Source organism: Colobus angolensis, unplaced genomic scaffold (assembly GCF_000951035.1).
Source record: "Colobus angolensis palliatus isolate OR3802 unplaced genomic scaffold, Cang.pa_1.0 Scaffold280, whole genome shotgun sequence".
Taxonomy (NCBI): Eukaryota; Metazoa; Chordata; class Mammalia; order Primates; family Cercopithecidae; genus Colobus; species Colobus angolensis.
Genome location: NW_012116044.1, coordinates 978,999 through 1,006,630, shown reverse-complemented (window position 1 = coordinate 1,006,630; position 27,632 = coordinate 978,999). Strand labels below are relative to the sequence as shown.

Genomic DNA, 27,632 nt, shown 5'->3' with positions numbered 1-27,632 from the left:
TTTTATATATATAAAAACACAGTGTCTGATTTATAATTGTTAAATACAAATGTTCTAATACAAAACAGTTTTTTTTTTTAATTAGTGAACACGAGAATTAGCTTGGCCAAAAGATTCTCTTGCCATTAAAATAAAGGCAGAATTCTATCTAACACATAATTCTCTTGCCATTAAAATAAAGGCAGAATTCTGTCTAACACAAAATAATGCTGAATGTGAACCTACCAGCTGCTGCTTGTCCTGTAGTTCTTGAACATACTTCATAGGTGCCATCTGGAACTACACCTGTACAAAAATCACCCCAAAAATAGTTTTCAATGAAAATACATTTGTGATTATATATTGTACTCTTAATTTTTCACACAAGATTATTATCTAAATACAAAGAGGATTACTATCCTTCCAAAATTTTAGTTCTTAATCTTTGGAATGAAAGGGCTATTTTAATGACTCATAAGATTGATTCCATATTTCACAATATTTTATTCTGTGATTTAAATAATTTAACTGCAGTTTTAGCTTTACTTTCTGCATGTGATTTCCTTATTTGAGTGACAACACCTGGCCAACTCTGACACTCTAGATGGCTTATCCACTAATATCCAGGATGCTATGACAATTTGTTGTCATAAATGAATGGCACTTTGAGAATGCAAATGACTTAAAATAGAATTTTCGTAACTAAGAGCTACCGCATTAAGTCAGACACATGATTCATCAGTCTTACCTTCTCTTTTGACATGGAACATTTTATGAGAAAAAAAAATGGCTGAAGGTCATGATGTCAATCTCAAGATCATGCACCTATCTCCAGAATATATCTACTTTAACTCTGAAACATTTACTACCACCTAGCTTTAATCTGGTAACTTCAGCTTCAAAAAATATGTTAAATTAAATTCAACAATTTTACACAGTAAAAGTGGAAACAACTTTTAAACAAAGTAAACTATAAACATAGAATTAAGACCTTCCTCAGTTATCCTTAGAAGAAACTAAATATCAACTTAAACTTGAGAGTACATATATCTTTAATGTCCTTTTGTAACTCACTCTGAATCCTAAATAGGTATTCAAATGTTACTTAAATTTGAGCTTACTATTCATTTTCTAGGTAATTTGGTATTACATTTCTGTCTTTGAAAAAATTCAAAAGGGAAAAATCCTTCCAACTTAGAAATATTACAACTTAGTTTGTGAGAGAGGATCTACTTGTTATTATGTTTTTTTAAAGACTGCCAATAACTTTAACATCTAAATTATACCTTTGAACTGTATAGTACCTGTGTCTCACATACAAATTCTAATTAAGAAATAATTAGATTTAGTTTTGGAGTATCACCCAATTCACCTTTGTAGTCATGGCTATAAATCTGAACAAGTAAGAACTACATTACCCTTTCAAATCCAAGAATGCTAGAAAGAAAAGAAAACCCTTTGAAATCTGAATAACATAACTGAGGCTAAGTGAAAGGAAGAATTAGTAAATAAAAAGGGAGAAGAAAACTTTTAGGATTTCCTATCCCAGGAAGTAGTAGAGAATTTTTAAAAATTAAGCTTAAGGGCTAGGTGTGGTGGCTCATGCCTGTAATCCCAGTGCTTTGGGAGGTCAAGACTGCAAGATCACTTGAGGCTAGGAGTTCAGGACCAGCCTGGGCAACATAGTGAGGCTCCATCTATACAGGAAATTTAAAAATTGGCCAGGTATGATGGCATGTGCCTGTGGTCCCAGCTACTTGGGGGGCTGAGGCGGGAGGATTGCCTGAGCTACAGGAAATTTAAAAATTGGCCAGGTATGATGGCATGTGCCTGTGGTCCCAGCTACTTGGGGGGGTGAGGCGGGAGGATTGCCTGAGCTCAGTAGTTCAAGGCTGCAGTGAGCTATGATGGCACCACTGCACTCCAGCCTAGGTAACACAGCAAGATTCTGTCTCTAAAAAGCAACAAAAAAATGTAAGCTTAAAAAATGAATATATAAACTCATAGAATCTAGAGCCATGATGAATGAATAAGGAATATTACGATTTTTAGAAGTAGATCTGAATCCTGAAAATGAGGACTAAGAAATCAACTAGTCTCTTCCCCATAATACCTGTGGTTTCTGTATCACAGACAGAATGATGATTTGGAGCAACCATTAGGCTGAATCCAGGATGGTAATTTTTCTGCTCTGATGACCAAATGCTACCCAGGTTTTAACAGACAGCTTGCCGACATCTAAACTTCTGATGGTTTATTTTGTCTAAATACACACTGATGATATTCAGCTAATATTTACTATCTACTTAAATCATTCTTTGAACTCTTCCTATAGATTGTCCTTGATAATTTTTAATGCATTTCTCAATAAACATTATTATCTAGAGAAGAAATTTTACTGGGTCACCTTTTTTTCTAGAGTATGTTTTAAAAATGATCTGTTAAAAAAAGTCAAAGGCATAATCCTACCATTCCTTGTTTCTCTGCCCTGTATACATCACCTTTGTCCAAAAATAGTGAGGTATACTTATTACTAATAAAAACTATAAACTAGTAAACTCATTTGTCCATTTTATCATTTGGAATTTTTATCAATATGTCAATTACATAACTACTCTGCTTACCTCCTAGCCCCTTCCCAAGAAACCCAAACAATAAGCATGTACAGAAGCATGTCATTTAGTCCCCTCTAAAACCCAAAAACAAATTATTCTGATTATCATGATCACCAGCATGTTAGTGTTCTGTATTAACAGAATATATACTGAGGTGCTAAATTATATGTTCATTTTTTAATGTATATTTCTGATTCTGAGTCCAAGCATATTTCTCATTTTATGTTTCTTATGCATTTGCCCCTTAAGATAAACTGTTAAGGAAATGGTTTACTTCCTTTTTTTCCAAATATATTCTACATATTTTAATAAATACAATGATGGTAAAGCTGTCACTGTAATAAAAATCACTGTTTAAATTTATTTTTGTCTTTTATTAAAAAAACAAAAGATATGTTTTAGTGATAAAAAATGTATAACTATTGTATAAAATAATAAATCTATGAAGATTTCTGTTGTAGGCTAATATTGGTCTTTTGGATAATAGGCATGAGTATTTCCATATCAAGTCTTCTCAGTAACCTGAAGTATTTCAAATAAGTCCTGGTATTTTACCTATAATTATCTAAACGCAAAGCATTTGATGGGGTTCAGTACACACTGCCTTCCAAAATGGTACCTTTTCCCATGGAAGGTATTTTAAACTGAAGCAATTTGAGAAGCAGCAGATGCAGGAAGGACTTTGACTTTCCTCTGAAGCAGGTCATATGACCTGCATGTGAGAGATGCCCTTCCCATACCCAGAGGAAAGGAGCATCCTCATCTCCAAAGTGGAGGGACACTGAGAGCAATCTGAACAAATAGGCCTTGGTTAGTTTCCCCCAGTTTACTACCCTTAACTCGTACCCCTTTTTCTCACATTGCTCTACAACTCTCTACTCTTCATCAAACGTAGCATAAAAACTCAGGTTTAACCATTTATTTGGATCTTCGTTTCCTTATTAAAGCTCCATGTCACAAAAAAACCTCATACTAAATAAACCTGTATGCTTTTCTCTCATTAATTGGTCTTTTACTACACAAGCCCCAGCAAATAGCCTAAAAGGATAATAGGAAAAGATATTTTTCCTTCCCTACACATCAAAACCAAGAATTTTTCATTCATTTTGAATGCTAAAACTTCAATTTTTGTAAAAATAATAGAAGGTTTTCCCATTGCTCAAAGAAAATGGGAACTAGAAAGATTTCCCTGTAGTGGAGAGAGGAAAAAATTACATAAACAATGGGCTACCACTTTCTAAAAGGAAAGTAATTTAGTTTACAAGATTGAGGAATTTTAGTTCACAACCTTTTAACTCCTTATTTATAATTTTTCTTTATTATTAATATTAATGATGCTTTACCAGCTCTGCTGTAATAAATATAAAAATATATACAAATAAATACCATATCTTCAATATGGCCCTATAAACACAGTGTTAGTTATACCCAACCTTGAATATTACAGAATTGCAGGAATTCACATTACACTCTGCATGCCTACAAATTTGAACATGTGGATTTATTCACATTGATATTAATTAAGGCTGGAGGTTCCTGGTCCTGGCTATTTACAACCTGTTCTGTGTTTTATGTTGAGTTGAATATGATACATTTATCATTTTCTTTCAAGATTCTGATAGGACAAAAATGCTTTATCTGGTCAAACATGGATCAATTACAGGAAAAGTCAGGGACTGTGTAAACATTCAAATGTTATACTACCAAAAAGAATGCCTAGTTGGTTTACTTCCCAAAACTACTCAATGATGTAGTTTTTCACAAATATGGTTTGTTACCTATAACTAGAAATAGCCCTTCCTTCTCAAAGTCTGAAAACATTGCTATATCTAAACATCTTTTAATTTTACAAATGGAGACTTAATGGTTTATTTTTTAAGTTCTAAACTGTATGTAGAAATAAAAGACACTCACAGGCATTCATCACTAAATCCCCACGAATTTCTGGTTTCCAGTCATCCCATGATGTCTCAAATCCATCAGCAAAACGGATACAAAAGTTTTTGAAATGCCCTTTGCTAACCAGAGACTCTGAAGAGCACGCAGTGATGAGAGTACTTTCAATGGTTAATACCAAAGCAGAACCAGTGTCAAGGTCTCCAGTATGATTAGACTGCAAAATACATTAAAGAAGAAATAAGAAAAAGGTGACAATTTTTTAAACTTAGAAATCCTCACAGGATTCATAGGAATAGAAATCTAGAAAGGGTCAAGACTAGATATGTTCATTAAAGAGCAGCTTAGAAAGATGCCTTTTAAAAATTAAATTGCTCAAGTGAAATGTACTTGCCATGTGCATTTTTTTTCTTACTTAACATACAAAGGGCTATCTATATTTCTATCTCAAGCCCCTCTTTTAGTTGTGGGGAGACGCTCTCACAATGCCACCCACCGGTGGTGTTTATGGCCTTCCTAGGCCCAGCCCATCATGCTATTAAAAAACTACATTTCAGTTCCTGAAACACAAACATACCAATGCCACCCATCTGCAACCCAAAGTTTTTCTTAAAACTCTCTTACCAAACAAAATCCTAAAAGATAATTCAACAACTGGTTACAAGTTATTAAGGTAAATTATAACAGTAAAATATAGATTTCTGTATTCTACTGCTGATAACTGTTACTTCTTGGCCTGACAGGTGTTCATAGCCATTTCTCTCTCTCATACACACATGTGCATGCAGTTACATATTCCTGAGAATTGGTCCTAAGTTGCAAAGAGAAAATTCCTGCTTTAGGTACACACTGCTTTGAAGTTTCATTACCATTAAATATTATCGTATAAAAGCATTTTGGAATTCCTTACTCTATTGCAGGTAAGTTTATTAAACAGTATTCTTAAATGTCCTTTAATTTCCATCTTATAAACCAGTCCATACCAATGACTTCCTTGCTAAAAAAGAAAACAATAAAATGACTCTGAAACTAAGCTTCTATTTATGAAGGTAAAAATTAAGAGTTATCTGGTGGGTATCAATCTTATCACTATTCTGAAGCATATAAGAGTGCTGCAGAGAAAAGTCCCATGAGATTCAGATTTAATACATTGAGATGAATAATGGTTGAAGGAATTCAGTCTTACTTGCTACCTACTAAACAGTTATATGTTATACTCTAAATACTTAGAAATGGTTATGTAGAAATGCCTGGCTCTTAATCCTGGAATATGACTTGACTTTTTGTACCTGTGCAGTATTTGTGATAGGTAGGCAAATTCCCAGATCATTGACAGTGAGCTGGAGGAAAAGAGTCCCAAAGGCCTGGGCTGATGTTTGCTGGATACCAGGTAGCATATCTACTACTTCCTTTGTAGCCATATGAATATCCTTATGTAAAGCCATTCGTTGTTCATTCCAGTTGTCGTAGGCAGCCTTATAATTCAGCCAAAACAGCACAGCTTTTGATAATTAAGGCAGGGCCGAAAGAAAATTAAAACCAACACTGTAAATCTATATGTTAAGTAAAGCTCAAAAGCTGCAAAATCCTGTTGCTTAATAAAAATTACACCCAGAAAACTGTAGCATTAGAATTAGGAAAGATCTAAGAGGACATATAGTCACCATTTTTTAAATAACAAATGAAAAAATAAAACAGAAAGCAGGCAACCACATAATGGCACAAGGAAGAAGAAAATCCAGGTCTGTTCATTCACTCTAACTTATTTGTGAAATGCCTATTATATGTTAGGTACTGGGATGGAATAACAAATGAAAACAGACATGGTACTTAACTTCATCTGTAGAGCTGTTACTTCTTTTAAAATTCTTTAAGGTATATAATGCTAGGAACATACCATTAAAAGGATCTGATTTACAGAGAAAAGTCAAAGATGTTTGAGTTTGCTAAACAGAAACAAACCTTAAGGCAAACCTTCATTTCATGGCAGTGTATAGATGGAGGCCTCTAAAAAGGACATAAAGATGGAGAAGCCAAAGAAATAGGAGGAAAAGCAAATGCAGGTTGAGCATCCCTAATGTGAAATCCAAAATCCCAAAACTTTCTGAATGTTGATATGATGCCACAAGTGGAAAATTCCACATCTGAACTCGTGAGACTGCAGCCAAAATGCCGTCAAAACTTTGTTTCATGCACAAAATTATTTAAAATACTTTATAAAATTATCTTCAGGCTATGTGTATAAGGTGTATATGAAACGTACATGGATTTCATGTTTAAACTTGGGTCCCAGCCCCAAGATATCTCATTATGTATACATAAATATACCAAAGCTGAAAAAATCCAGAATCTGAAACACTTCCTGTCCCAATTATTTTGGAGAACCAGTACTCAACCTGTTTTGTGTCAAGGACACCAAAAGTACAAAATACTTTAAGGAGCTGATAAAAGCTGATGAGAGGTCAGTAAAATGAGAACTGAAAAACATATATATGGGATTCAGCAAAATAAAATGTTATCTCTAATCTCCAAAACGGCAATATTCTAACGGGATTCTGTTACTAGCCTATGTCCATCACTGATGGAGATCTTAAATGGCTTCTTAAACCGCTCCTCATTACTTCTAAAATACAGTTCAAATATATTTGCCCAATCCACATTAATTAGACCTTTTCTACCTGTTGAGCCTTCTTTCCCATTATTTTCTTCTATGAACCTACTGCTATATTTTCTTAGACTTATGTGTTGAAACACATTCATTCATATTCTGTCTCATTCAGTGTTTATTTGGTTCTGATTATATGCCAGGGACTCTTCTAGGCCCTGGGATATAAAAGTAAATTTTATTTCCTTATCTCTCTGGTGAACTCCTAATTAAAAGTCAAATCAAGAATTAGTTTCTCCTCTAAGAAGTGTAGGCAAAGGTAGAGAATTCCTCAGAATCAAGAACACATCTCTAACTCCACTGTGTAGTCTACTTCGTTTTCTTTTCCACTGGACTGACAGGTCCTTGAGAGCAGGGATACAGTTATTTTTGTAATCCACTTCTAGACAGTATATGATAAATGTTTATAGAATATAAAAATAAACACAGTGCCAAAACACAAATGGGTGTGTTAATTACCAAAATAAAAAAATTCAGCATTACAATTATATAATCTGAATCAGACACTCCTATGTATCCATGCAGAAGGCAAAATAACTTTACAATGCTAAATAACTTTTAAAACTGAAGGGAAAAAGCAAGAATTTTTTTTTTTTTGGATACACACATTTCAGATTTAGGAACCATTTCACTGTCAAGCATTTACACCAGTAAACTACAAGATTTTTATCTAGCATTAACAAAACATTCCTAGATCCCAGAGGATAGTAGTCATTGACTTTATCTTACCTCTATCAAAGGCCACAGGCTGTGCATAAACAATTGGTCTATTCAAAGTAATAAGCACAGCTTCCCTATCTGAAGAACCACTGATTTCTTCTCGGAGGGCATTTCTTAATCCAATTCTGGTTTTAAAATAGGCAACCTGATGAAAATCAGAACCAGCTTCTTCATAAACCTAAAATAAAATTTAAAGCTCAATAAAATAAAATAATGGGAAAAGTTTTAATATAAAACTAAACACTATTAATGGAATTATTCACCAAAAAAACTATATTACATTTTTCTCAATTTCAGCTGTTAATGTATATTCCTTATACTCAGTACCATAAACACTTGAAATTAATATAAAAAAAGCCATGCAAGAGGTAAATATGAAGTCATAGATAAACTTTATATAAAAGTTAGGATGAGGTCCATATTCTAAATGGCAATGTATTAAATATTTTAAAATAATTAGAACCTCTAAAAATGTTTCCATTTGAAAAAATTACTTTTAGTAGAGATGACAAGATATTTTTGTTCATTTTTTCCTCACATCTTTAATGCAGCAATTCAGTTTTGAAACTGTGACTGGCATTTTTCTATTCGGTTCTTCAAAGAGTAAAAAAGACTAAAATCTACATAATAATTTTTGGCAAAATAAAAACAAAAAAAATCTCCAGCAAGCTGTGAACATTCATTTTTATACAACAGAGAATCTAACTGTGTTTTTTAACTTTATTTAACATTACTATATGCAGAACTTGCTAATATTCTACAGGAAAGGTGTACGCTTAACATTTTAAGAACTGATTAAAATAAAAAAAGATACAAGCAAATGCTTATGAAGATACTGGATTTTTATGTGAGCGCATCTGCACTAAATCATCACAACACACACTTACGATATCCAACGAAAGGCCAAGGTAAATGAGTTTCATTGAATTTATAATCATAAACTTTAGGAACTTAAACTAAATATTTTTGTAAATATAATAATACATAAGTTAAAATAGTTAAAACTGATGTGCGAAATTTAAAAGCCATAGTTTTAACATCAACATATTCTATACTCACCTGATGTTTGACAATTTGTCCTAATGCCAGATTTAAATCCACCTGGCATTTGCCAAATAGTTTCAGATAGCTGCTACTTCCTGGTGAAGCTTTGGTTTGAAGTCGGTTAGAAAGTTCCAATTCAATCAATCCAGTTTCAAATCTTACAGCTCTCATTGATGGAGTAGTGGCCGTTACTTGAATACCCTAGCAGATTATATGTTAGGAGGGAAAAAATGAATCTTAAATCAACAACATATACCTACTCAAATGTAGTCTTTCAGTATATGATAAATAAAATAGTCATGTTTTAAACCATGGAGATAATGTGGGTTTGGTTCCAGACCATTGCAATAAAGTGGGTCACACAAATTTTTGTTTCCCAGTGCATATAAAAAGTTATACTATAGTCCATTAAATGTGTAATACCATTATGTCTAAAAAACATTGTATATATCTTAATTTAAAAAATACTTTGGCCGGGCATGGTGGCTTACGCCTGTAATCCCACCACTTTGGGAGGCTGAGGCAGGTGGATCACTTGAGGTCAGGAGTTTGAGACCAGCTTGGCCAACATGGTGAAACCCTGTCTCTACTAAAAATACAAAATTAGCTGGGCATGGTGGTGCATGCCTGTAATCCCAGCTACTCAGTTGGCGGAGGCAGGGGAATAGCTTGAACCAGGGAGTAGGAAGTTGCAGTGAGCCGAGATCACGCAACTGCACTCCAGCCTGGAGACAGAGCGAGACTCCGTCTCAAAAACAAAACTTTATTGCTAAAAAAATGCCAACAATCATCTGAGCTTTTAGTGGGCTGTCATCTTTTTGCTAGTGGAGGGTCTTGCTTTGATGTTGATGGCTGCTGACTGATCATGGTAGTGGTTGTTGAAGGCTGGGGTGACTGTGGCAGTTTCTTAAAATAAAATAACAATGAAGTTTGTGTAATTGATTGACTCTTCCTTTTATGAAAGACTTCTCTGTAGCATGTGATGCTGTTTGATAGCATTTTACCCACAGCAGAACCTCTTCCAAATTTACAGTCAGTCCTTTCCAAACCCTGCCCCTGCTTCATCAACTAAGTTTATGGAACATTCTAAATCCTCTGTCATTTCAACAGTGTTTACAGCATCTTCACCAGGAGTAGATTCTATCTGAAGATATAATTTCTTTGCTCATCCATAAGAAGTAACTCTTAACCCACTCAAGTTTTATCATGAGATTGCAGCAATTCAGTCTCATCTTCAGGCTCCATGTTTAATTCTAGTTTCCTTGCTATTTCCACCCTAGCTGCATTTACTTCCTCCACTGAAGTCTTGAGTCCCTCAAAGTCATCCATGAGAGTTGAACCAACTTGTTCCAAAGTCCTAGTAATGTTAATATTTTGACCTCCTCTCATGAATCAAAATGTTCTCCCTTCCAGAAGGTTTTCAATTTACTTAGCCCAGAGCCATCTGAGGAATCACTATCTATGACAGCCGTAGCCTTACAAAATGTATTTCTTAAATCATACACTTGAAAGTTGAAATTACTCAATTCCTGAGCTGCAGAAGAAATGTGTTAGGCATAAAAATGTTAATTTCCTTGTGAATTTTCACCAGAGCCTTTAGTGACCAGGTGCCTTGTCAGCGGGCAGTAATATTTTAAAAGGACTCTTTGTTCTGAGCAGTAGACTCATAGTGGACTTAAAATATTCAGTGAACCATGTTGTAAAAAGATGTGCTGTCATCAAGACTTTGTTGTCCCACTGAGAGAGCATAGGCAGAGATTTAGCATAATTCTTAAGGGCCCTAGGATTATCAGAATGGTAAATGAGCACTGGCTTCCACTTGAAGTCACCAGCTGCACTTGACCCTAACAAGAGTCAGCCTATCCTTTGAAGCCAGGCATTGATTTCTCTCTAGCTATGAAAGTCCTAGCTAGCATCTGTTTCCCATAGAAGGCTACATGGAAAAATCCGTCGTTTTGTGTAACCACCTTCATCAATTATTCTAGCTTGATCCTCAGTTTGCACTTTTATGTTACGAAGACAGCTTCTTTCCTTAAACATTATGAACCAATCTCTGCTAGCTTCCACGCTTTTCTTTGCAGCTTCCTCACCTCTCCCAGCCTTCACAGAATTGAAGAAAATTAGGGCGTTGCTCTGGATTAGGCTTTAACTTAGGGGAACATTGTGGCTGGTCTATCCACACCATTCAAACTTTCTCCATATCTGCAATGAGGCTGTTTGGCTTTCTTATCATTCCTGTGTTCACTGGAGTAGCACTTTTAATTTCGTTTAAGAACTTCACCTTTGCATTCACAACTTGGCTAACTGGTGCAAGAGACCTAGCTTTCAACCTGTCTTGGCTTTTGACATACCTTCTTCACCAAGCTTAATCATTTCTAGCTTTTGATTGAAAGTGAGAGATGTGCAACGACATTTAACGATTCAGTATGCTATTCTACATTGGTGCAGTTCCTGGTGCCCCCTAAACAATTACCGTAGCAACATCACAGATTTCTGATCACAGATCATTATAACAGACATATAATACTAATGAAAAAGTTTGAAATATTGCGAGAATTAGTAAAATATGACACACAGAAAGCGAATATGTGCTATTGGAAAAATGGCACCTTCAATTCGTGAAAAAAACCTCAACCTGTGAAATACAATAAAGTGAAGTGCAATAAAACAAGGTATGCCTGTATAGGATATGTCTAATGAACTGATAAAACTGGCAACATTAATTTCTCATGTTAGTCGCAATTTTTAACCCATTATGTTTCATTTTGATATTTTGTATTTAAAATTTAGTGTACAATGGATTGAATACATTAAATGCAATTAAATAACTTTTATGAACACCAGTATCTTAAACATTGGAAATATTAAGTTTTCTATTAAAATAATATAGTCTTTGTTTTGTTTTGTTTTTTAAGACAGGTCTCACTCTGTTGCCCAGGCTAGAGTGCAGTGGCACAACCAGAGCTCACTGTAGCCTTGAACTTCCGGACTGAAGCAATCCTCCTGCCTTAGCCTCCAAAGTAACTGAGACTACAGGTGTATGCCACCCACCTGGCTAATTTTTTTGTTTTTTCAAATTTTTTGTAGAGACAAAGTCTCACTATGTTGCCAGGGCTGGTCTCGAACTCCTGGGCTCAAGCCATCCTCCTGCCTCAGCCTTCTAAAAGTAATATAGTTAACTGGAAAAGTGAATAAAATATTTATTGCAGAGTAAATTATAACAGCAGTACTTGAAGAAAAACAAAATGTTTGTCAGAAGGGAGTGGTTGAATAAATTGTTACAACTGTACAATATATAATACAGATGTTCAAGAAGATAAAACTAATCTAAACAAACTAATATGGAAAGGTATCCAATGTATAAATATATGCATATATAAAAATACTAACAGGAAAAAAGGCCTAAAGAATATTTAATACTGTTAAAGCTTTTTCTCTGAGTGGATGGAGTTATAGATCATTTTTATTTTCTGTTTGGTAATTTATGTAAGATAGAAATTTTCTATAACAAGCATATATTAATTGATTAGAAAAGTTTTTATAAAAGTATCATTATTATTTATGTTACCTTGAACTGCAAGTTTAGGGAATAGAGGAGGATTTTAGGCTTATCTCCATCTGCTGTTCCATCATGTTCATTCCAGAGAGGAATAGGCTGCTCCCCACCTAAAGGAAAGAAGGGTTTGGGACAATTTATTTTTTTTTAAGGAAAAAAATAACTATTCTGTGCATTTAAAAAAAAATCGTCACAAAATATTTTCTTTTTCCTGACCACTGATAGAGAAATCTTTAGCTAAGTTACATTTAACTGAGGCAGATATATGAAAGATAGGGATAATTCTGCATATGTAGACATTTATTAATAACATTTTATATTCAATTAAAACATTGTATGTATTATTGAACCAAAACATATGTTTATACATTTCAGAAAACACATTTGAGGGAAAAAAGTAAACTAGACTAATTTCTTCAACTAATAATGTGAATTCTGTTGCAGGGGCCCTGATGATAAAGTTACTATTAAGAGAGCATTTTTATTTTATTTTTATTTTTTTTGCCTGGGCAATGTGGCATACACAAAATAATGTTCTAATATCTTAATGTCTTACTTCTGTTTCCACTTCTCTTTCCACTGATTTGAAAACATTCTGCCTGCCTATCTTTCAAATATTCTGTCTTACAGTGATTAATCTTTTTGTACACATGTTGAGTTTATCATCATCCCAGGGAGTCTGTATAGGTGGGATGGAATTTTTTTTCCCCTATTAGGGACCACAGATATTATCAAAATAACTAAGAACCAAACAGATAAAAAGCAGATTTTGTTTGTTTTGAAAGAGAAATTAATCTTTTTTGGGCTTTTGAAATTTAGGGGTCAAAATCTATTCAATTAGTACTATGATAAAAATATTTTTTAGTTTTCTACTAGAACAGAAAATAGGAAGAAAATAGAGGCAGCAGTCAACAGAAGGTACATCCAAGACAAGACTGAGAAAAGGTAGACAAGGACATAATTTGGCCCCTCAAAAAGACCTTTGTACATAAAGATGAATACACCAGAAAGAGAATGAAAGAATGGTATGAATGAAGAGATGGAAAATAAAGTATTAAGGATTTGTGGATCAGTTATACCAGAACATATTAATTAACATATATTTGGGCCAGGCACAGTGGTTCATGCCTTAATCCCGGCACTTTGGGAGGCTAAGGTGGGTGAATGACCTGAGGTCAGGAGTTCAGGACTAACCTGGCCAACATGGAGAAACCCCATCTCTACTAAAAATACAAAAAATTAGCTGGGTGTGGTGGTGGGCACCTGTAATCCCAGCTACTCAAGAGGCTGTGGCAGGAGAATCACTTGAACCCAGGAGGCGGAGGTTGCAGCGAGCCGAGATGGCGCCACTACATTCCAGCCTGGACGACAGAGACTGACTCAAAAACAAAACAAAACAAAACAAAAAACCATGTATTTTTATTTTGGAAGAATAAACTATATGTGTCTTTGTAAACTATATGTGTCTTTGTACACTTAGTGCCTACCTGTAGGCTTGTACCTTTCCTCCCTGAGCTATCCTTCTCTAAAATATATAGCGCACAGATTACATTTTCTTTTCTCCAACTTATAATTAAGTACTTCTCTCTGCCTCCTAACTCAAATCTACAATCATCCCTTACCTAAGCCTCATCACTGATGACCCTACCTACAGCCATATACATACATACATATATGTATGTGTGTACTGTGTGTATATAATATCACCCACCTCCCAACCCAGCTATCAAGTGCCTCTTCCCATCCCTGTTGTCTCTATCTTCCATCTACTACCAGGAAAGCTTCTGCTGTCTTACATTATGCTTTTCATTTCCCTGATTCTCTAACTTCATTTGCATATGGCTTTTTATTGCCATTATTATTTTGAAATCTCAAATTCATTCATTCCTTTGATCCAGTAGTAGATGGTGTTTAGCTTACTTCTCAATGCTATTTCCAAAACATTAAACTACTACTCTCTCTGCTTTTATCATTTGAATTCTAAACCACAGCCCTCTTACACATCACTGTTCCTTGAGCTCACTTTCCTTAAATGACTTTATCCCCTCACTTACGTTCTGTTCTTACTCATTTTTTACTCCTAGGTAGATATGTGTAAATTCTAATACCTAATATTTGCTTACTGAGTGCATATATGTATCAATTCTAATACCTAATATTTGAGTGCTTACTAAGTGCCAAGTGCTATTCTAAGTTCTTTATCACATTTTGTTTATTCAAACTCTTTCTGATACACCCTTATCAGCATTTGGTCCTTCCTTCCTCCATGATGTTTGCCAAAAAATACACATTTCTGTTATATTAATTTATCTAGACAGCAATTTCCCTAATTAAAGAATTCTTAAGGCGAAGGGCCATATATATGCGGATCCTAGCAAGCAGTACCTTAGCTAACCCTCAGTGTTTTCCTGAATGCAATGATTAAGCACTATGTTGCTTGGTGATCCAACTCTTCATCTTCTGTCATTTCTCCAACATACTCCTCACAACAATTACTGCGAGTCTTTATAATTTTCCTCATACTCCTACAATTCTTGTCTCATTCTCAGTAAATAAATGTGTCTTTCAGTCCCAGTTTCTTGCTATTTTCTTTCATCAAGCTGTCCCTCTCTTTTGAAAGGCACTCAATCATCAAAAAGCATCAGGTCAAATCATTTCTATGCCTCAATACATCCTCTATTTGTACTACTTAACTTCTTCATTCATCAAAAGTTCATTGAAATATTTTATTATATATTCAAATACCTAATGTTCTAAACAGAAGTATAAATTCAATAAGTCTGGTAATTTTTACCCACATATCCTTGTAATTTGCTCATCACCTAATTTGGGGTCATATGTTTTTAAAGTTCTGAATAAGTAACTATGGAAGGGATTATAGGATCTTCTTTTATGTTTTCCAAGATACAGTTGCAATTTCTACTCTGAAATACAGAATGAGTTATGTTATAGAGAGGAAAATATTACATGAAATAATGTCTACATTTTGAGAATTTGTTAGAATACTGCCACTAAAAATTGTTTATGACTCTATGTATATCTTGGCACTTTCTTACAGGATGGGTGAGATTAAGCTAGGAGAGTTCTTAGTTTCTCTTGGCTCTATAGGCAAGACCATGGTTCAGGTTATTTAGGAATCATCATGAGATACAAAAAACACAACACAATAGGTGAACAAATAAAAACTACGTGATTCTAATTCTGAAAGTTAGCTGTCTTATCTATTTGTTCAATGGAATAATAAAAAATATTTTCTCTAATAAGAATCAAAACAAATCTGAAGAAAATATCGATCTACTATTATGATCTATCTATGTATCTAATACTGGTTACTCTTGTCTTTTCTTTTTCTTCAACCTTTTATTTTAAGTTCTGTAGGATGTGCATGTTTGTTACATAGGTAAATGTCTGCCATGGTGGTTTGCTGCACTCATCAACCCATCACCTAGGTATTAAGCCCAGCATCCATTAGCTATTCTTCCTGATGCCCTCCCTCCTGCTGTCCCCGCCAACAGGTCCCAGTGTGTGTTGTTTCCCTCCCTGTGTTCATGTGTTCTCACTGTTCAGCTCCCACTGATAAGTGAGAAAATGCAGTGTTTGCTTTTTTGTTCCTGCATTAGTATGCTGGGGATAACAGCTTCCAGCTCCATCCATGTCCCTGCAAAGGACATGATCTCATTCCTTTTTGTGGCAGCACAGCATTCCATGGTGTATATGTATCACACTTTCTTTATCCAGTCTATCATTGATGGGCATTTAGGTTGATTCCATGTCTTTGCTGTTGTGAATAGTGCTACAATGAACATACGCATGCATGTATCTTTACAATACAATGATTTATGTTCCTTTGGGTATATACCCAGTAATGGGATTGCTGGGTCAAACGGTATTTTTGCTTCTAGATTTTTGAAGAATTGCCACAACACTGTCTTCTACAATGGGTGAACTCATTTATGCTCCTACCAACAATATGAAAGCATTCCTTTTTCTCTACAACTTCACCAGCATCTGTCGTTTCTTGACTTTTTAATAATAGCCATCCTGACTGATACTGTTGTGAGATAGTATCTAATTGTGGTTTTGATTTGCATTTCTCTGATGATCAGTGATGCTGAGCTTTTTTCATGTTTTTTGGCCACATAAATGTCTTCTTTTGAGAAGTGTCTGTTCATGTCCTTTGCCCACTTTTTAATGAGCTTTTTTTTTTTTTTCTTGTAAATTTAAATTCCTTGTAGACTCTGGATATCACATCTCTGCCAGATGGATAGATTTCAAAAACTTTTCCCCATTCTGTCTGTTTACTCTGATGGTAGTTTCTTTTGCTATGCAGAAGAAGCTCTTTAGTTTAATTAGATCATATTTATCCATTTTTGCTTTTGGAGTTTTCATCATGAAATCTTTGCTAGTGCCTATGTCCTGAATGGTATTGTCTAGATTTTCTTCTAGGGTTTTTATAGTTTTGGGTTTTACATTTAAGTCTTTAATCCATCTTGAGTTAATTTTTGTATAAGGTGTAAAGAAGGGGTCCAGTTGAAATTTTCTGCAATGGCAAACCAATTTTCTCAGCACCATTTATTAAATAGGGAATCCTTTCCCCATTGTTTTTTGTCAAGTTTGTCAAAGATCAGATGGTTGTAGGTGTGTGGTCTTATTTCTGAGTTCTCTATTCTGTTTCATTGGTCTATGTGTCTGTTTCTATAACAGTACAATGCTGTGTTAGTTATTGTAGCCTTGTAGTATAGTTTGAAGTCAGGCAGTGTGATGCCTCCAGCTTTTTTCTTTTTGCTTAGGACTGTCTTGGCTATTTGGGCTCTTTTTGGTTCCACGTGAATTTGAAAATCAATTTTTCTAATGTTGTAAAGAATGTCAGTGGTAGTTTTATGGGAATAACATTGAATCTATAAATTACTTTGGGCAGTATGACCATTTTCACAATATTGACTCTTCCTATCCATATGCATGAAATGTTTTTCCATTTGTTTGTGTCCTCTCTGATTTCCTTGAGCAGTGCTTTTTAGTTCTCCTTAAAGAGGTCCATCACTTTCATTGTTAGCTATATTCCTAGGTATTTTATTCTCTTTGAAGTGACTATGAATGGGAGTTCATTCATGATTTGGCTCTATTCTTGCCCGTTGTTGGTGTATAGGAATGCTAGCAATTTTTGCACATTGCACAACTTTGCTGAAGTTGCTTATCAGCTTAAGAAGCTTTTGGGCTGAGACGATGGAGTTTTCCAAATATAGAATCATATCATCTGCAAACAAAGATAATTTGACTTCTTCTCTTCCTATTTGTATATACTTTATCTTGCCAGACTGCCCTGGCCAGAACTTCCAATATTATGTTGAATAGGAGTGGTGAGAGAGAGGGCATCCTTGTCTTGTGTTGGCTTTCAAGGGGAATGCTTTCAGCTTTTGCCCATTCAGTATGATATTAGCTGTGCGTTTGTCATATATATGTTATTATTTTGAGGTATGTATCTTCAATACCTAGTTTATTGAGAGTTTTTAACATGAAGGGATGTTGAGTTTTATCAAAGGCTTTTTCTGCATCTATTGAGATAATCATGTGGTTTTTGTCTTTAGTTCCTTTTCTGTGATGAATCACACTTATTGATTTGAACCAACCTGGCATCCTGGCGATGAAGCCCACTTGACTGTGGTGGATAAGCTTTTTGTATGCTTCTGGATTTGGTTTGCCAGTATTTTGTTGACGATTTTTGCATCAATGTTCAACAGGGATATTGGCCTGAAGTTTTCTTTTTTTGTTGTATCTATGTCAGTTTTAGGTATGAGGATGATAGTGGCCTTATAAAATGAGTTAGGGAGGAGTCCCTCCTTTTCATTTTTTTGGAACAGTTTCAATAGAAATGGTACAAACTCTTCTTTGTACCTCTGGCTGGACATGAAATTCTAGGTTGGAAATGTTTTTCTTTAAGGTTGTTGAATATTGGCCCCAAATGTTTTCTGGCTTGTAGGGTTTCTGCTGAGAGGTCTGCTACTAGGCTGATGGGTTTTCCATTGTAAGTGACCTGGCCTTTCTCACTGGCTGCCCTTAAGTTTTTTTCTTTCATTTCAGCCTTGGATAATCTGATGATTATGTGTCTTGGGTTGATCTTCTCGTGGAGTGTCTTACTGGGGTTCTCTCCATTTCCTGAATTCGAATGTTGGCCTGTCTTGCTCATTTGGGGAAGTCCCCCAGGTGATATCCTGCAGTATGTTTTCCAACTTGGTTCCATTCTCCCCATCTCTTCCAGGTACCCCAGTCAGTCTTAGGTTTGGTCTTCTTATATAATCCCATAGTTCTCAGAAGTTTTGTTTGTTCCTTTTCTTTTTTCTCTATTTTTGTCTGCCTGTCTTATTTCAGAAAGTCAGTCTTCAAGCTCTGAGATTCTTCCCTCCACTTGGTCTATTGTGCTGTTGATACTTGTGACTGCATTGTGAAGTTCTCCTGTTGTGTTTTTCAGCTCCAACAGGTCAGTTATCTTCCTCTTTAAACTGACTATTTTGGTTATCAGCTCCTCTATGTTTTGTCACGATTCTTAGCTTCTTTCCACTGGGTTAGAACATGTTCCTTTAGCTCAGCTAAGTTTATTATTACCCACCTTCTGAAGCCTACTTCTGTCAATTCAGCCATCTCAGCCTTAGCGCAGTCCTGTGTCCTTGCTGGAGAGTTGTTGCAGTCATCCGGGAGAAAACAGGCACTTTGGCTTTTTGAGTTTTCAGCATTTTTGGATTGATTTTTTTTCTCATCTTTATGGGCATATCTACCTTCAGTCTTTGAGGTTGCTGACCTCTGAATGGGGCTGTTGTGGGGCTTTTTGGTTTATGTTGTTGTTTTCTGTTTATTTTTCTTTTAACAGTGGGGCCACTGTTCTGTAGGGCTGCTACAGTTTGCTGGGGGTCCCCTCCAGACTCTAGTGTTCTGAGTTCCTCCTGCACCAGCTTCCTCCTGCACCAGGTATCAGTGAAGTCTGCGAAACAGCAACGATGACAGCTTGCTCCTTCCTCTGGGGCCTCTGCCCCAGGTACTGACCTAATGCTGGACTGAACACTCCTACAGGAGGTGTTTGGAGACCCCTGTTGGGAGGTCTCATCCAGTTGGACAGAACGGGATCAAGGACACGCTTAAAGAAGCAGTCTAAACCCCCCTCATCCAGACCACCAGGACTCTCCAGAGCCAGCAGGCTGAAAAGGCTAAGGCAGCTGAACTGCAGAGACAGCAGCTGCCCCGCCCCCCAGGGAGAGATCAGAGTTCTGTGAGTTCTGTATGTATAAACCTGGTTGGAGTTGCTGAAATTCCTGCAGGGAGGCCCTGCCCAGTGAGGAGGGATGGACTGGAGTCCCACTTAAAGAAACAGTCTGACCCTACAATCTGGCATAGTGGAGTCCCACTCTAAGAAGCAGTCTGGCCACAATCTGGCATAGCAGCTGTGCTGTCTTGTGGGGAACTCCTCCCAGTCTAGACTGCCCAGACTCCCTGGAGCAGGCAGGCTAGAACTGCTGGCTTGAACTGCAGAGATGGCAGCTCTCCCTCCGCCTGGGAACTCAGTCTGTCTCAGGCAGTCTCCAGCCTTCTGCTGCTGGCCGGGTGGAATTCCAAGCCAGTGGTTCTTAACTTGTGAGTTGCCTTGGGAGTGGGGTCTGTAAAATGGCACTGCTTGGCTCCCTGGATTCAGCCTCCTTCCTAGGGGAATGCATGGATGGATTTCCTGCCTTGCTGGGAGTATGCAAAACTCCTGTGTCTCTGTGTGTGCCCTAGTGCTGCTTCACCGAGACTCCACATAGCTCTGTGCTTCAGACCCAAGGCCCTGGTGGCAGGACTCACGAGGGGAATCTCCTGATCCACAGGTTGCAAAGATCTGTGGGAGAAGCCTGGTTTCCCCGGGTGAGGTCACACAATCACATACAGCCTCCCTTGCCTGGGGGTGGGGGCTCCCTGGCTTTTTGCTGCTCCTGAGTGAGCCATCACCTCACCCTGCTTTACCTCACCCTCCATGATGAAGCTGTCTGCCTAGTCCCTCCCAATGCAAGAAACCGAATACGTCAGTTAAAAGTGCTGAATTCACTCACCATTTTCATTCCTCTGTGTGAGAGTCCTGGACCACAGCTGCTTCTAATCGGCCATCTTGGCCCACCCTCCTACTTTTGTGTCAATCAAGTTTTATTTCATAGTATGGCATAAATATATAAGTTTAAGTGCATCATATCCAGTATACTTGAGTAAGCTATTAACTTGCTTAAGCTATTTTGAAATTATAGCTAGCCTCATATTTTTCTGAAAAGTATTAGCATGACTTAACAAAAACTATGTTTAAGAAGTGTTATTAAGGAGTTTATTTCCTAAGGGAGACTATACTAAGTAAAAAAATCAGGTTTTTTTTTTGGATTAGCCTTTGGGGTATTGGTTCCTTGAGGCTTCTTTCCTACCCTTTTTCAAGTTAGGTACCACAATTTTCCTGTGTTTCAGCACTTCTCCTGATACCCATGATTTACTGAAGTACCTTCTCAGAGGTACCAAGAGGTCCTCCATTAGTTCTTTTACATAACTTCAATGTGTCTCATTTGGTCCTGTAGATTTATATACAAGTTGGTTGGATAGGCTTATTGTTTCTCTATTTATTCTCATAAACAGACAAATATCAATTTCCATTTTCTTAACATTCATGCTTTTTAATTATCCTTTTCACTTGGTTAAAAGCAGACTCTTTTTCAATTTTCACTTACCTAAGTAGAGTGAAATCTTCATGTTACATTACCTAACAGTATACTTCCTTAACACACTATTTTCTTCTGATAGTCTAAATGTAAGCCTTTCACTTTTTCATATTCTCTTAAATCATTTTGCTAAACAAATACATGCTTTAACATATCTGAAATAATCTTAGATTTTTACATTGCTTAGCACACTTTCACTTTGAATACTGTAATACTAATACTCTAAATGTCTAGAGTTTTGTAAAGATTCACATCTGTCTAATTTTTCTTATAGTCAAGTTGTTTTACAAAAAAAAAAAAACAACTTAGTCTCTGTTCATTTGATAATCCATCTCTGAAGATAAAACTGTTTGATGGGCTGGGCTCAGTGGCTTACACCTGTAATCCCAGCACTTTGGAAGGCCAAGGCAGGCAGATCATGAGGTCAAGAGATCGAGACCATCCTGGCCAACATGGTGAAACCTCGTCTCTACTAAAAATACAAAAATTAGCTGGGTGTGGTAGTGTGTGCCTGTAGTCCCAGCTACTTAGGAGGCTGAGGCAGGAAAATCGCTTGAACCCGGGAGGCAGAGGTTGCAGGGAGCTGAGATTGCGCCATTGCACTCCAGCCTGGCGACAAAGCGAGACTCCATTTCAAAAAAAAAAAAAACTGTTTGATACATGAGCACACCTTAAAGGCCTATTTGTTCTGTGTTTGTCTATCACTACCTTGAATACCTTTTATCTAGTTTCAGAAAGAAAACTTTAAAATTTAAAAGCAAAAGCTCCACCATTCACAAAACATACTGCACAGTAATTTTAGTTTATGGAACCATAAGAGATGCTATTGTATTATTTGCATTAATTCCAGAGTACTTTATGTCTTTATCAATAAATATATACCTGGCCCAATTCTAAGATAGTAACCTCCTTATATGCTTCTAAGACGGCCATACATCCTCAAAAATAGTCTCTTTTGTTTACCTGATCAATGCTTATTTACATCTTTCTGAAACCCAGGCATTCCTGAAAGTCCTTCGTGGACAAATAAGGTAATCAATTTTTTAAAAAAGTATTTCCCTAACAAACTTGATGATTGTTACGAACATTAGTCTTCCTACATAATAGAAAATGTCCTAACACTAAATATAACATGATGGAAAATCATGAAGAAGAATGTAAGAAAAAAATAAGGAAAATAACTGAAGATTATGGGAGAGGGAAGAAGCAATACAGAGATCAGAGTACTGAGAAATTCGAGCTACAAGGGTTCAAAGTATTCGCTCCGTCAATATCCTGTTATGTTCTTTGGCCTTGACAGAATAACTGAATGCCTACGCTCCATCAGGCCCTGTGGCCAGCTAAATCATACATAATTTACACTTTAGCTATTTTCTCAAGGTTCATGGCTGTCGCTAAAGTCAGAAAGAAATGGTTTAAGGAGCAGATCTAGCCACTCTTTTGGCATTATCATCTGATCTTGGCACTATCATCTGATTCTCTCATAGTAAACAGCAAGTCTTCATGGTTAGAAATATGAATTTCCAGTCCTCTTTGTCCATCTTATTCTTCATAGACCTTGGGATATACTTTAATCTCCTGACTATAATCTAAAGGTTAAGAAAAGCCTTTCTCTTTAATCAAAACTACCTTAAGAGAGGCTTACCCTGACAGTCTGATACTGTCTCTCTCTCTCTCTCTCTCTCTATATATATATATATATTTTTTTTTTTTTGTTTTGTTTTGTTTTTTTTGAGATGGATCTGTTGCCCAGGCTGGAGCACAGTGGCACCATCTCAGCTCACCACAAGCTCTGCCTCCCAGGTTCATGCCATTCTCCTGCCTCAGCCTCCCGAGCAGGTGGGACTACAGGTGCCCACCACAACGCCTGGCTAATTTTTTTGTATTTTTAATACAGACAGGGTTTCACTGTGTTAGCCTGGATGGTCTTGATCTCCTGACCTAATGATCCACCCACCTCGGCCTCTCAAAGTGCTGGGATTATAGGCATGAGCCACTGCGCCTGGCCTATATTTTTTCAGTAATAAAATCATCTTGAAAATATTCTTTAGAACTCATAAGTTTGCCAGCTTGATACATTCTTAACAACTTTCCTATCATAAAAAATGTCACAATGTGATCTTAACCAGGTAAATGGGACACACCAAACAAAACTTGTGTATGTTTCCCAAGTTAAGGCTTCTTCAGTGGCAGAAAGGAATTTTACTATATATTTATTTCTTCCTTAATGATTTCTAGTCAACCATTTTCACAAAAACTCCATGGTACCAATGATCTGATCTTTTAAGACCTACCTTGTAAAATTCCAAGGCTTCTACAATATGATCATTAAATAGCTTCCTGACCTCAGATGCAACTAGAACCAAGCCAGGAGAACCAAGGAAACCGGTTGTTCACACAGCTGCTACATAATTTAGTTCCTTCATCCAAGGAGCACTGTCCTCCTTCAGACCCTTATCAAATACTGGTACGTATGCTCTGCCTGCATCCTCTCTACCTCTCCTTTCTTGCCAAACTAGGCTTCATTCTTAAGTTTTGGGATATGAATTCTTCTGAGAAGCCTTTTATGATACTTTAGACTAGATTAGTTTCTCCTGTGAGACAGACTCATAGCACCCTGTTCTTGTCATTCACAGAACTCATCAAAATTGTAATTGAATACCTGGATACTTCATAAATTTGTTAAATGAATGAATTAATCCATAAGCATAAAGAAACTCCTTTTGATGCCAATTTATGGATGTGGCTTAAATATTCTTTTAACATGATAACATTCACACTGAAAATACTCAGCATTAAGAATTGTTATACAGAGTCAACTTTTCACCCTAATTCCCTAATACTTCAGCTTGTGAAAAATGTAGAGCACTGACTAAGCTGAACTGTAAACTATTCTTGAGGAACAGCAAAAATGTAATGAGGGTTTCTACAGACAATTTACCATGCTGCCAGCATATAGCCATCATCTGGTATAGATAAAAGGTTGCAATCTTAGCAGTTATCTAAATGTTGTTTCCAAATGAGTATGATTAATTTGGTTAATAGACATACTGTAAGCTTTTCTTTCTTGAGGGTGAAACATAAAGGAGCTTTCTGAAGTTTATGAATCCTAAATGTGTATATTATACATGACAAAAATGATAAGCAAACACTGTAGGTGGAAAAGCCATAAAAGGAATGGACAGTTCTTAGGAGTTATTTGACAATTATATCCCAATGCTGGATCAATACTTATACCACAGACATATGGGACATCACACAGTCAAAAAGAATAAAAACCTTCACCTATACTATAAGGTACTAGATCATCTTACCAGAAACTTTTTGTATTACTTCATTAACTTCCTTCATGAACACTTTCTGTACAAATACCAAGTGGTTTAGAAGATCAGTTGTAAGATTATGTTCAAAGGAACCAACCTGCCAGAAAAAATCATATTAGATTAATGCTGATTACATTAGCTTTACTTTTTTCTTACATAAATCACCCTAAACTGAGGAAAAAGAGATAATTATCTCTATATGATTTGAAATCAATATACTGAAGAAAAGTTAAAAATATTCAGAGTTCCTAATACGTAACTGGCCAAATACTATTATAGTTCATTCCCAAAATGGTTTTTGTTTTTTGTTTTTTAATAACAGTAGTTAATAAGGTATGAGAAGTCTGGGGAGCAAATCAAAGTTATACATTTAACTTGCTAATTTTGTGATTAAATTTTCTCCTAGAGTAAAATTTACTTTTAATGATCATTTTAATGGCCACTTTTGTGGTCTTAGAATCATAGACGAGTTAAGTAAAAATAGATTTATTTATTTATTTAAAGATGAAGTCTTGCTCTGTCACCCAGGCTGGAGCGCAGTGGCACAATCTCAGCTCACTGTAACCTCTACGTCCCGGGTTCAAGCGATTCTCCTGCCTCAGCCTCCTGAGTAGCTGGGACTACGGGCACCCACCACCATGACAGGATTTCACCATGTTGGCCAGGTTGGTCTCAAACTCCTGGCCTCAAGCTATCCGCCCGCTTTGTCCCAAAGTGCTCAGATTACAGGTGTGAGTCACTACGTCCAGCCAAAAACAATTTATTTAATCAAATATATATTTAATGACCGTCTACTCTATGTACCATGTTGGGTGCTAAGGATACCGCTATGAATAAAAACCAACAAAATTCTGGGTCTCAGGCTTACATCTGGGTGAATTAGCAAATCATCAGAGATATCCAATTAAGGTTTAATATAATTTGTGTCCTATAATTAGTACAAAGTATTAAATTTCTGGCAAATTAGTTAATAAGCTAATCAGTTAATAAACCAATTTGCCAGAAACTATTTTCAGGTGTGTTTATTTCAGGCCATAGTAAAATAGGCAACTCTAAGACGGATGCAATTTTAGATTCTTTGAAATGGATGAAATTAAATACATTGTTTACTAAATTCGGGATTGTGTTCTGCCTCGTTACAAACTTATACCTTTCTACTATCTAGTATTAGCAAGGAATTATACAGCACACTGTATTCGTGTATTTTCTTTTAAATGGAACATTGATAGCAGTATTTCTAAACGGGAGCTTGGGGCTTTTAGTTTTCAGAGTAGAAAGCACAAGTGGGATACACCTTAAAATATTTTAAGTAAATCTCTGTTAGAATCCGAACACTATTTTTTTGTACACTTGTTTTTCACATACAGAAATCCCAACTCTTATAGAGGTTCCAGGGCAAGCAGGGCCTAAGAAGGTAAATCAGACTTAAATATGTCCCCTGTAGTTATAATATTTCTATCAGAGAATCCAAAAAGCATTCTTAAAGATGCTTCAGGTTCTGGAGAACAAAATTTATAAAACAAATAGCACATTGCTTTTTCATAAAGTTGCAACTGTTTTTGACAAACTGACAGGTGAGCTGAGATACATCACAGTGTGCCTGGAGGCAGACCACTGAAGCGTGGCTCCTGCCTCTCTCAATTGATAGCTAGGAGACTTAAGGAAAGGTGTTTACTTCTCCGCTTCAAGTTTATATCAAATTAGGAAAATAACAGATGACCTGCTTACCACAAATCAAATGAAAAATGTGTCCAAATGCTTTTTAAACTTTTGACAGCTATACAAATATAAAGTGAAAAAAGTATGATAGAATTAGATATGCTACTTTCAACTTAACCTTAGTAAAGAAATTAATCTGTAAGTCTAATTTATCTTTCAATATGACCTTTAGATTATCTTAATAATTATGTATACCTGTATGAATTATGTTAACTTGCTAAGGCTTAGTTTGCTCACCTACAAAATGAGAACAAATATTTCTGCCTCACAGGATTTACTTAAGCACTGCAGAAGTCAACGCGTGTAAAGCACATAATGAATGTTAGCTGCGATTTGCTTTTAATAATCATTTGAACTACGAAAATATTGCAGAGATGGAATATATAACTAATACATATTTTTAAAAGCATGTTTAAATAAAACTACAGGGTAGTCAGACTAACAGACACAAAACACATACACCCACACACACACTTGATTCAGTATAGAATTCTTCTGTGAAAACAAATGATTTTAAGACTTTACCTTAAAAGTTTGGATTACTACATATTTTGGTACATATAAATCTTGAAGGCTCCTAAATTACAAAGAGTAAGAAAATTTTAAAGTAAACTTACTTCTGCCACACAACGTAGATAATTTCCCTGTAAATAGTAACCTTGTTTAGAAGGCAGTTCATCTATACTCCACACCTGATCCGAATAACTATCATGTTCTTCCATTATATATTTCCCTGACATGGTAACAGGAGGAAGGTTAAGACTGGCAGAAGGAGGAATGGTTGACATATCTGTGGCAGAAACTTTTGAAGTAAAACGCAATCTGTGATTTGGCAGCTCAAATGTAAATCTTGTCTGTGCACCTGTAAGAAATGAGAAAAGTTATTGTTCGTGTTAGCGTTCATTCACTCATTCATTCCTCATTTTTTCCAAAAAGGATATCTAAGAAAAATGCATGGATATTCCCAAACCTGTCTTGAAATATATGAAAGCATATTTTAAAGTTGCTTATAAAATATTCCCTATCTTTAAATATGCAAGTCAATCAGCAAGTATTATTAAGCCAGTATTATTTATTAAGACTGGCAGTGTGTTAGGCACTAGAAAAACACCCACGTTCTTTATTTCATAGAAGGTAGAACAGAAATAAAATGCCTTTATTATTAAAGAATTGTAACAAGAAAATTAATCAAGTTAAAAAAAATTCCCCAGTCCACACAGTGCTTTATTCACAGAGAATAGTAGGTAATTAACAATGTGTCTACTGATCCTGATTCAGTGTGGAAATAGCTAAAATTGCCAAATCAATTAAACTGTACTCACTGAAACATTCATAAAGTATAAAGTTATACAAACATATGTCTCTTTGACCTTAATAATTATTCATGGGACCATATAT

General features: G+C 35.9%; 1 protein-coding gene across 1 annotated transcript in view; it reads right to left on the bottom strand.

Annotated features, from left to right (window-relative positions):
• The window catches only part of KIAA1109 (KIAA1109 ortholog), a 194,850-nt gene that overhangs the window by 48,291 nt on the left and 118,927 nt on the right, over positions 1-27,632 (bottom strand). The window contains exons 51-58 of the mRNA XM_011948638.1: positions 26,852-27,096; positions 24,507-24,612; positions 12,488-12,585; positions 8,935-9,120; positions 7,885-8,053; positions 5,780-5,991; positions 4,509-4,707; positions 226-285 (exon numbers count right to left, since the gene is read on the bottom strand). Coding sequence (XP_011804028.1) covers positions 226-285; positions 4,509-4,707; positions 5,780-5,991; positions 7,885-8,053; positions 8,935-9,120; positions 12,488-12,585; positions 24,507-24,612; positions 26,852-27,096 — 1,275 coding nt within the window. The remainder of the gene's footprint in view (positions 1-225; positions 286-4,508; positions 4,708-5,779; positions 5,992-7,884; positions 8,054-8,934; positions 9,121-12,487; positions 12,586-24,506; positions 24,613-26,851; positions 27,097-27,632) is intronic.